General features: G+C 36.5%; 1 protein-coding gene across 1 annotated transcript; it reads left to right on the top strand.

The window, feature by feature from the left end:
* On the top strand, positions 5194 to 12025 carry LOC18790067 (putative phospholipid-transporting ATPase 9). Its single transcript, XM_007225377.2, has 11 exons — positions 5194 to 6990; positions 7307 to 8658; positions 8857 to 8967; positions 9066 to 9342; positions 9442 to 9530; positions 9626 to 9734; positions 9929 to 10138; positions 10273 to 10398; positions 10507 to 10605; positions 10702 to 10893; positions 11003 to 12025. The coding sequence occupies exons 1-11, from the start codon at positions 6595 to 6597 to the stop codon at positions 11633 to 11635; spliced, it is 3594 nt and encodes a 1197-aa protein (XP_007225439.1). The 5' UTR covers positions 5194 to 6594; the 3' UTR covers positions 11636 to 12025.

Raw genomic sequence — 12294 nt, 5'->3', positions numbered from 1 at the left:
CGATAGTTTAAACTACACGAGGATGGAGATTTTCTCACACATACTATCACGGTGTCATGGAGATTCGAACTTAAAGATCACTAGTCTACAAATCAAGTCATTTTTCCACTAAAGTAGACACCTTTGCCTATTTGAGTATTTTAATAGTGAATGACTGTGTAAACAACAAACATAAAAGATGCAAACTTTTGGCAATCATAATTTCAGTATTATATGATGATATTTGTAGCAGAAAATCTTCACTTTCACAACTTGCGAGTACAAAATTTAATAAAACCCAACCAAAATGTTTTTGCTCACAAGTTTACAAATCAATACTACAAGGAGTTGAGGATCCATTACAATCAATCATGAAATAAAGGATACAAAATCAATGATCTGTACAATTTTAAATTACATTTAAGAAAGCAACCTTCAACTGACTACTTTGGCTTCCCTCCATTTGTATAATTAACCACTTCCTCAATTATATCTCATCCATTGTCAACTCCCCCTTACTTACATGATACAAACATTTTTATATATATAATATGATTATTTAAATCGTGCTTGTGCCGATGGTGTAACGATATATATTAAATATAAATTATTAAAATGTTGGCCTCTAGTATTGCTACACTTGTTCAAATTCTAGAGCGGTACCATGTACGGAAATTGCCAATTATTTCCATGGTTGGTGTTTACATGTAACGCTAACTCTATCCACAAAGACGCAAGGCATTTGCGGGTTGGTAGGTCACCTTAATGGAAGTCCATTTCAACATGACTATTACTATTACATTTGGCGTTTCAACATTTTCTTTAATTGGTGATCCATATGTATCACGACATTGACACTTCCTATTTTCTTTTCTGGGCGTTATACATGGATTGGAAGAGTGTAACATTTTTGTTGGGACCCTGGACCTTGATCCAAATTTGTACTCAATTAACCGCATAGTTAATGAAATTATTAGCACTTAATTTATGTTAAGTGAATAAACGATAGTTTAAACTACTCTAATTAATTTAATTTACGAAAAGATGAATTCAAAATTGTGTACAAATAGACATATTTACTGCTCTAACTAATTTACGTAATTCACGTTTACCTAATTGATTTGAGAGCATAATTTGGTTTTGTGATAGGGGCCCCCTAATTGATCGTAACAATGTCTTCCTATACTAAAGTCCAAACCTTGTAAAAAGTCTTCTCCTCTCTTTATCTAGAGAGGGATAGGATAGCCAGTTAGGGAGGGGGGCACGCAAAGGCTGCCAACCACATATACATATTAAAGTTAAACAACATGAGCATTGAGCACATAACAAGTTGAGAAGCTTCTTCATTCTTCACATCAATTCAATATCTTCTTTTAAAAATTCCACTCAACTTGTTCGAGAGAACAATAACAGTTTTTCAAAATATAACTGCAACTACTAATTGATCTGGATTCTGGAGCACGACAATAAGCCAACCACCTGCCCTACAACTAACAATTTATATCTGTATGATTGATTCAATCAAGAAGACCAAAAAAAAAAAAAAAACTTTATTTAAAATACATATATAAGTTGGTGTGAAGAGCATAAGAAGAGGAACATAACCCATGCAGCCAGGGTTGCGCGGCCAGCAGCCAACTGACCCAACCCACCAAGAGCCGCGCGGCCCTCCCTCCCTGACCACTTCACCATATCATACAAAATTCAATGCAATTAAGAAATAACTAGGTTGAATTAGGGTTTCAACTCATCACTCCTCCTCCTCCACGTTACATTTCTTGAAGCTTATATTATTATTATTATTATTACTATTATTTATTATGAATATTCCATGCTAGCCAGGCATAATAAATATAGAAAAGACAAAAAACGGGGCTAAATAAATAAATAAATTCCCAAGTCATTGCAACTTAATTACAAGGAAATTTCCATAGGGTCCTAAGTCCTACCAAATTCCCAATTGGGTGGGTGACTTCATTGACCATACCACCTTGACCGTGAGAATGGTAATGGATGATTCCATACTCAATATGGGACTTGACTTTGAGACCAATTGACACAAACTCATCTTGGAATTTTTCTTGCAAAACAAGTTCAAGATATCTACTTTTCCAATATACCCCCATTGACAAGTTGACATTTTTATGGTTTAATTTGTAGATATGTGGTAGATGAAGCCGTTCACTTGTCAAACACGTACGTACATACGTATAGCATGTATACAGGAAATTGATCATATATATTAAAAGCACGCAAATATTGACAATCTATATTTTGAGTTGTTTCTGTAGTATCAAGTTTTTTATTTTCAATTTTGAAAAATCTATCTTCGAAGAGAAGTACTAAGTTGACCTTAGCTTTTAAGTTGTTACACTTCAAATTGATTTAGTATTGGGGGGCCTATAGATTTAGGATATTCTAAGAATATGATGTTGCTGAATAAAAGAGAGTAGAATGTAAAATGTATGTATGTATTTGTCTCTGCATGTGTATTTTCTTGGAATATTTTGAAAATGACTAAAGGAGAGAGAAATATTTGTAAAAGTAGTCAAAATGGACAAAAATGCCCTTATTTATTTTTGAATTTCTTAAAGAACCTTTTATATTTGCATGTCTTTGGTTTGAAAATTAAAAGATTTTTCTGTTTTTTTGAGAAAAATTTTGACTTTTTATAAAAGTGAAAGTATTTTGTGACTCCGTTTTCTCATTTTGGCTCGTGAGAGAGAGAGAGAGAGAGCGCGCGCGTGTGATTGATTGGTCACTGCCCCCCTTTTTCCAAGTCGTGCCAAAAACGTGTCACTATATGAGTGTTCGTCGGGACACGTTAGCAATGATACCTTTGAAGATTTTTTTTTCCTTTTCCTTTTCCTTTATACCTCATTCCACTGTGTGGCCATGTCTATGTGCACAACTAATAACAATAGAGCCATATGTTGACTAGTCAACGCAGATGATGATTGGGTCTTAAAAATATTACATACGCATCCCTCCGATTGGGTTCAGACAATAGCTGTTAGAAACTGACCATTTCAGGTAAGGCAATTTTGCATGATTTGCTTTGGGTAAATTTTATTTTATTTTTCCTTTATTATTAAAAAGATATCAACGTCAAGGATGAGATTTTGTAGCATGGTCAGCTTTTCTTATATCCTATTAATTTCTTACGTGTATCTGCATAATGCATGGTTGTTGGAAGAAATGGACGGATGTGTTTGGTTGTAAACGAACTTTTTGGCTCCCATTGTGATTATCTCCAAATTGTATAATATGCATGTTAATTTTGTGGTCACATATGGAAAAATTTTGCTCAATGTCAAACTTTGGATTAAAGGAAAGTCATTTGTGCTATTATAATAATAGATTTTGAGAACCTATCAATTATCATTAATTTTAAATAGATAAATAAACTATTGTACGAGCATGTAAAACAAAATGAAGAACTGTTTACCGTATAAAAAATAAAATAAAATAAAAACTTAACAATCGAGTTGACACTTGGATGTGGTACGTAATTAACAACTTTTTGCTAGTTAAATAAGTTTTTTTTTATTGAGAATTGGAAGACATATAATGGAAGGGTAAACAACATGATCTCGAATCATTGAATGAAACAATGTGATGTCTTGAATACGCATACGGACACCTCTAACCAAACAAAAGAATCCTCATTTCTTAAGTTAATAAAGAATGGAGGAAACAAATAAATTAGCTTGAAACGAGCAATGAGCCACATCACGATCTAACAAATAACCACATGATTTAACAAATAAATAAAAATTTGATAAGCCACATCACGGATGACGAATGACAATTACAATGAAAATGGCACACACTGATTGGTCAATAAGCTGAAGAACAATGAGCCCCCCCGCAGGCTCTCCTGTGGATGCTGCTGGCCAAGTGGCCCTAGGCAAAATATAATACGACTATTTTTGACAGAGATGTACATTCATGCACACGCATCGAATTCACGGTCCTTTTGGATGAAATACAAGGGATTTTTGCTACGGCTAATTTATTTTAGGTGTGTCTTTGTTTCTTTCACGGGCTCGCGACGGCTTCTTTGCCTCTTTTCCCAATTCATGCATGCTGCCATTTTGTGGGAAAAATATTCCATGTGCACGACCTCCTTAATACACGTGTCTATAAAGAGATAAGAAATTATGAATAATTTGATAGTCCTAAAATTAGGTAAATGGGTTGTTAAACAAGATTAACATAAAACATGCTTATATTATCCCAAGGCCAAATCGATTTGGCATCTTCATATTCCTCAATCATTTTTTATGGGTCATTTCCCAAATATGTATATTTTCATTAATCTTGTATGATTTTGTGTGGCTATATAAATTTCTTATGAAAATGATGCATCATGTACCCATCTATATAATGTCTCAATACTTGATTTACCTTTTGTTATTCACCATTCTAGATTCCTTACCATTTGGTTTGGTTATTTCCTTTTCGATTGTTCGATTCGTAATCTCCCCTAAAATTTCTCAATCCCAATTTTCACCTTAATTTGTCTGAATATGTTTAAATTAATTTATGTTTTGATGATGTATCATTGAACACAATGAAGTGAGTTTACAATATTCAGGAATTTTAGATTGGGTTGTTTAAATTAATTTATATCTTGGTGAAGTATCATTGAACGCAATTAAGTGAGTTTACGATATTCATAAATTTTAGAATGGTTGTTTATTGAGTAATTTTAGGTGGTCTTAATGTACAATTTGCCTGAAAAACTGTTTTGTCTCCCTATTGATTAGAAAGCAAGAGCAAAATCGTATACTACTAAAACACTAATAAATATAAAGTAACAATTACTTTCTAAACTATACATGCCAAATTCCTCCTTATCCATGGCTTGATTTATGACGGGATATTAACTTCAAACGAAATAGAAACATACCATTAATCTCGACCCCTCTTCGAATCAAAACAAAAAACATGTTTTGTATGTTTTTATTTATTTTGCTGAATTGACGAACCAAAAGCTTTATTTTTAGTCTTTGAATCAGACAAAGTGCCAAGAGTTCGAAAAAAACAGGAATAGAAAAAAAGACAAGGAAAAGTGCATGTGATGTTAGAAGGAGAACATTAGTGCTTGGTTGTAAGAGCGTTTGACCCGTCGATCACGTTGCCATGCCCCGTCATGACTTCGCACATTGGCCCTAACTTGTGTCTCAAAATTCCTTAAAAAAATCAATTTTGTTGTGTTTTCTTTCCTTTTTTATTTATTCCAACTAATTAAAAAAACCCAAAATAAAAAATAAATATACTTGAAAAAAAAACCCAATTTTCCAGTAATTTGCTCAAAGTTTATTATATACTTTCCAGTTTCCAATTTGATGAAGGTGGGAAGTGTGGGAAATTTCTGGTCAAGCAAAAAAGAAACAGAAAGTTTTTTTTTTGCTTGACACAAACCTTCCAATTTGTCTTCCTTTCATGCCTCTCTCTCTCTCTCTCTCTCTCTCTCTCTCTCTCTCTCTCTCTCCCCTTTCTTCATGCTTTACTGATGTAATAGATTAATTATCTTCTGATTAATCATTACATCAGAAAAATTAATGTATTTCATTTTGGGGACTTTTCTAATGAAGTTTCTGAGAGAGAGGGACAAGAAGGAAGACCAATTCACATAGAGAGGGAAAGAGAGACAGAGAGACAGAGAGACAGAGAGACATTAACAGGCACCATTGATGAGCTCCCATAACTTTCCCGCGAAACTGAATTTTTCCAGAAAAAAAATCCCATTAATCAAATCAATCTTCTAGACCTTCTCTATCGCCCCCTTTTTTTTTTTTTTTTTAAATTTCGAAAACATCTATTTCAAACACATTCCTTTCCTTCTTCTTTTGTTTCCTGGGAAAGCAGTTGAATTTGGAAATCTATAAACAAACCCAAAAGGGAATGCGCGTCCTTAACATAAGTCAAAATGCGAGATCCAATCCAAGTCTTCGTTCAAAGCCTTCATGTGTAGAGACCATTTCAAATACTCGGATATTCATGTAAACCTTTTCTCTATTTTACCAGCTTCTTCCATACTCTATTGTCATCATATTCTTGGTGTTGGATTTCTGGGACAAAGTTCACACTTTTGGGTGCCAAAGTTGCCTAGATTACAAACTGGGATTACAATATAGAAACCTTTGTGCTTATATTACCCTTGAAGAGTTAGCCTTTCTGGTTTTATCTGTTTCAAGCTTTTTCTCTCAAAATTCTATACATTTATTATTCTTTCTCTGTCTAATACCAAATTTTTTTATTCTTCTTTTACTGGGGTTCTGAGCTTCTGGCTGAGAAACCTTTTTTTTTTTGTTGGGCTTTCCCTGGGGTTCTGTTCTTATAAACTGGGATTTTCCCCCCTCGTTTGGGTGTCTGTGTTTAATATTTGTGAATTTTTGGGGGGTTGTGGAACTGGGTTTTTGTTGTCCTTGAAGAACCAAGCTGTATTTATCAGTGAGGAATTGCTTTACAAGGAGCTGCAGTAGCTGTTACCTGTTATTTTCACTAGGCTTGTTTTCAAAATTATATAGGTGGGTTTGTGTTGGTCTTGGTATTGGGGTTAGCTTGAGCTTGTAGTAGTGTGAGAGGGACATAGACAGAGAGAGAATGAGGGGAGGTGGCAGAAGGAGAAAGCTGCGTTTCAGCAAGATCTATTCTTTCACTTGTGGTAAATCTTCTTTGAGGGATGAACATTCACAGATTGGGGGACCAGGATTTTCCAGAGTGGTTTACTGCAATGACCCAGATTGTTTTGATGCTGAGATTCGCAATTATGGAGACAATTATGTCAGTACTACAAAGTATACACTTGCTACTTTCTTGCCAAAATCTTTGTTTGAGCAGTTCAGGAGGGTGGCCAACTTCTACTTTTTAGTCATTGGAATTTTAGCCTTCACTCCTCTGGCTCCATACACGGCTGTCAGTGCCATCATCCCTCTTATTATCGTCATTGGGGCGACCATGGTTAAAGAGGGTATCGAAGATTGGCGTCGAAAACAGCAGGTACTATTTTGCTTACCCAGTTTGGCTCTGTATTTTCGTTGTTTTCATTTTCCTCTTCCCTTCAGAATCCTCATTGAATGTGTAAAATTAAACATTAGGATACAGTTTTCAATGACTTACCATAACTAACTGAGGATTGCTCTGTGACTTGGAGGATGATCAAACTAAATTTTAAAAACTTTCTTCAAGATATTCTGTATCGGAATTATTTGACTGTGCTGTGTATCTTACCTGTTTTGTAGTTTATATATCATTTGGTCTTTATGTAAACTGTCACCCAGGGCTATATAATCTTACAGTTGGAATAATTTTTCAGGATATTGAGGTGAACAATAGAAAAGTTAAAGTACATAAAGGTAACGGGGCTTTTGATTATACTCCTTGGAAGAATCTGAGAGTGGGAGATATAGTGAAAGTAGAAAAGGATGAATTCTTTCCAACGGACCTCCTCTTGCTTTCATCTAGTTATGATGATGCAATCTGCTATGTTGAGACCATGAACCTTGACGGGGAGACGAATTTAAAGTTAAAACAAGCATTGGAGGTAACTTCATCCTTACATGAGGACTCTAACTTGTGCGATTTTAACGCGGTTGTTAAATGTGAAGACCCGAATGCAAATTTGTACTCATTTGTTGGAACTATGGAGTTTGCAAAGCAACAGTTTCCCCTCTCTCCTCAACAGCTTCTCCTCAGAGACTCTAAACTCCGAAATACCGACTACATATATGGAGTTGTTATCTTCACTGGTCTCGACACAAAGGTTATTCAAAATTCTACAGATCCCCCTTCAAAAAGAAGCAGAATTGAGAAGAAGATGGATAAAATTATCTACTTTTTGTTCTTTATTTTATTTACTATGGCAATGGTTGGATCTATTTTCTTTGGGATTGCAACCAAAGATGACTTAAACAATGGGATCATGAAAAGGTGGTATCTCAGGCCAGATGATTCTACAATTTTCTTTGATGCTAAAAGAGCACCATATGCAGCAGTTTACCACTTTTTGACTGCCCTGATGCTGTATAGCAACTTTATCCCCATCTCCTTGTATGTGTCAATAGAAATTGTGAAAGTTCTTCAGAGCATCTTCATCAATCGAGATATTCACATGTACTATGAGGAAGCTGACAAACCAGCACATGCGCGTACCTCAAACTTGAATGAGGAACTCGGCCAAGTTGACACAATTCTCTCAGATAAAACTGGAACTTTGACTTGCAATTCAATGGAGTTCGTCAAGTGTTCTGTGGCAGGGATAGCTTATGGCCGAGGTTATACAGAGGTTGAGAGGGCTATGGGTAGGCGAAATGGTTCACCCTTGGTTCATGAAAGTATAAACAGAGAGGCCAATGTCAAGGATTCTACTGATACAAAGCCACCCATTAAAGGCTTCAATTTTAAAGATGAAAGGATTATGAATGGAAATTGGATTAATGAGCCACATGCAGAATACATCCAGAAGTTTTTCAGTTTATTAGCAATCTGTCATACAGCCATTCCGGAAGTTGATGAAGATACTGGGAAGGTTTTGTATGAGGCTGAATCTCCTGATGAAGCAGCATTTGTGATTGCAGCAAGAGAACTTGGTTTTGAATTCTACAAAAGGACGCAAACAAGCATATCACTGCGAGAGTTGGATCCAGTGTCTGGCAAGAAAGTTGAGAGGTTAGTTTATTTCTTAGTTTTTCTCATAAATAGGACTTTGAAATATGTATGCCAGAGTCTTCTTTGGTTTCCGTTGGTGTGATGTGGGTTCATCAGGTTCAGGATACCCGATTCCTAATGCCTCCACATTGATTTCACATGCACTTTTATACCAGGAATATCCACTTTTATATTCATCAAGTAACTTCTATTTTGCAGGTCATATACACTTCTGAATGTTTTAGAGTTCAACAGCACAAGGAAGCGAATGTCTGTGATTATAAGAAATGAGGAAGGAAAAGTACTATTGCTTTGTAAAGGTGCTGACAAGTATGTATTAACTGTCTCGAAACTTGAATCTGTTCCTAATTTCCCTGTTGCCAAGTTAAAAGCACTTTTCTAACCAGCGTAGCTCATTTTCTGTCCAGTGTCATGTTTGAGAGGCTTGTCAAAAATGGTACGGGGTTTGAAGAAGAGACCATGGAGCATTTAACTGAGTATGCTGATGCAGGGCTGAGGACCTTGATACTTGCCTATCGTGAACTTGAGGAAGATGAATACAGAGAATTCAATGAAAAATTTGTTAAGGCCAAGAATTCAATTAGTGCAGATCGCGAAACATTTATTGATGAAGTAACAGATAAGATTGAGAGAGATCTAATTCTTCTTGGTGCAACTGCTGTTGAGGACAAACTCCAAAATGGGGTGTGTAGTCAAATACTGATGGCATAACATGGAAGCTTTTTTGTAGACATGGTATTGAATTCCAAAGTGATGTTCTTTCTTTCTTTCTTTTTTGGTTAGGTTCCTGATTGCATTGACAAGCTTGCCCAAGCAGGAATTAAGATTTGGGTTTTGACCGGAGACAAGATGGAGACTGCCATCAACATTGGGTATGATTTCTGGGTATCAATTATTTGGACTGTGGTGAGGCCTTTTTTTTCCTTCCTACTAACGAAGGTCTCTGACTGAAATTGTTAACCTGCAGGTTTGCCTGTAGCTTGCTTAGACAAGGAATGAAGCAAATTATAATCAATTTGGAGTCTCCTGAAATCCAAGCGTTGGAAAAGACAGGAGATAAGGAAGCCATCGCCATGGTAAAACTATATACATATAGTTGAGTTAGTTTATGTATTGAAAATGAAATCTGTAGCTTTGATACATAAGGAAGTAAAACAGTGTTCTTGAACAACATAATAGCCTAATAGAGTACATACACATTAATCTATCTTAAACCATTTGAAGTCAGAGTACATATGAGGCTGATAGGATATTGCTGATTCATCTTTAGGCATCAAAAAGAAGCGTTCTCCATCAGATAACTAGGGGAAAGGCTCAGCTTACAGCATCAGGCGGGGCCTCTGAGGCACTTGCATTGATCATTGATGGAAAATCACTTGCCTATGCTCTGGAGGATGATATGAAGAAAATGTTTCTAGATCTTGCGATTGGCTGTGCATCTGTTATTTGCTGCCGTTCATCACCAAAACAGAAGGCACTGGTGTGTTTACAAATTACAATCTCATGGGTTTTTCCTTTTCATTTCAATAGCTTCATAAGGATGAATTCTTGCCTTTTCATGCTCAGATAATCAGATTTAAGAATTGATTTGTTTTAAATGTTGAAATGAAACAGGTCACTAGACTGGTCAAATCTGGAACCGGGAAAACGACACTAGCTATTGGTGATGGAGCCAATGATGTGGGAATGCTCCAAGAAGCAGATATTGGGATTGGAATTAGCGGTGTTGAAGGAATGCAGGTATTTTACAGATTCTTCCACATGTTCTACTGAATAATTTGTTTGTTTCCCTGCATTTTCTCTATGCTTTTATTCTCATGAACTTTTCATGCTTATCATTCAATTCAGGCGGTCATGTCAAGTGATATTGCCATTGCACAATTTCGATATTTGGAGCGTCTGCTGCTTGTGCATGGGCATTGGTGTTACAGAAGGATCTCATCAATGGTAATGCAATCTCGACAATGTGACAAAAAAATTTAATTTATCACAAGCAAAAACTTGTGTCATGGTAAATTGACTTTAACAAATTTCTCCTTGCAGATTTGCTACTTCTTCTACAAGAACATCGCATTTGGTTTTACTCTCTTCCTATACGAGGCGCATACATCCTTCTCTGGACTGCCCGCATACAATGACTGGTTTTTGTCACTGTACAATGTATTCTTCTCATCATTTCCGGTGGTCGCTATGGGAGTTTTTGACCAGGATGTATCTGCCCGGTTTTGTCTCAAGGTAAGCTCACCGGGGCAATGTGCAAAATTAAGTGCAGATTAACATGCGTAATTTTGAGCCTGGCTTTTGCATCTTTTGGATTTATTGTTTATTCTGTTTGGTTGTGCAGTTTCCTCTGTTATACCAAGAAGGGGTGCAAAATGTTCTCTTCAGCTGGCGTAGAATACTCGGATGGATGCTGAATGGTGTTACAACTGCCGTGATTATTTTCTTCTTCTGCACGAAAGCGCTAGAACACCAGGCCTTCAACAATGAAGGGAAAACTGTAGGGAGGGACATTCTTGGAGCAACAATGTATACATGCATCGTTTGGGTTGTGAACTTGCAGATGGCACTTTCCATTAGTTACTTCACCTTGATACAGCACCTTTTCATATGGGGCTCAGTTGCATTATGGTATCTTTTTCTCTTGGCATTTGGAGCCATGTCGCCCTCAGTCTCCACCACTGCCTACAAGGTCTTCGTCGAAGCCCTTGCCCCCGCCCCTTCCTTCTGGCTCATCACATTCTTCGTGCCAATCTCAGCTCTAATCCCGTACTTCACATACTCATCAATTCAGATGCGCTTCTTCCCTATGTACCATAGAATGATACAGTGGATAAGGTATGAGGGCCACTCAAATGACCCTGAATTTTGTAATATGGTGCGGCAGCGATCCTTGCGGCCAACCACCGTGGGTTTCACAGCACGCTTAGCAGCAAGGACCAGCCGTACAAAAGATAGACAACGTAACCGTAGGTGATTTTTGAAAGTTTGTTCTTTGGTACTGGTACAGTACAGTAGGTCTCAGAGAATGCACTTCATCAATCTCTTGCCAGTTTTTGTAACCTCTGCCTTTTGTACATGATTGGGTTGCACATGCATATACATATACATACAACAAAATTTTTTGGTTCAATTTGTTCTAGGAGCGGGCCCTGGGGAGAGGGTACGGTAGCTAGATGACTGTGTACAGAAGCACAACATATGTTAGATGGGTCGTTGCTTTTAGAGAATTTATGTAAATTTTGAGTCATGGCCATTACTGACCATGCTTAGTTTACTTCTTATTGGCAAATTATATGTAATACAAAGTGAAATCATTCATTGTTAGGTTTTTTTTTAAATAATAAATTTCGATCCTTTCTCATGATTTTTCCTTTTCCCTTTCATCTTTGATCAATTCTGCTCTTGGAAATTTGGGTAATATTTTATCCATTTCTGTCTATATGTTTATACACACACAAAAACTCATCACTTTCCAAGTTGGAGCTCCAAGTTTAGGGTAGAGGAGGCTACCCCATCCTAGGGTCATGACATACCTATTTTTGGTTTTTACAGATTACTCACCAAGTGAGATTGTCAATAATTTAGGCATGAATAGCGAAGAGAACGATCCTTACCAACTCAACCAAACCCATC

This window comes from Prunus persica, chromosome G1 (genome assembly GCF_000346465.2).
Source record: "Prunus persica cultivar Lovell chromosome G1, Prunus_persica_NCBIv2, whole genome shotgun sequence".
Lineage (NCBI taxonomy): Eukaryota > Viridiplantae > Streptophyta > Magnoliopsida > Rosales > Rosaceae > Prunus > Prunus persica.
The sequence above is the reverse complement of the archived record's forward strand: the minus strand, read 5'-3'. Positions and strand labels throughout refer to the sequence as shown.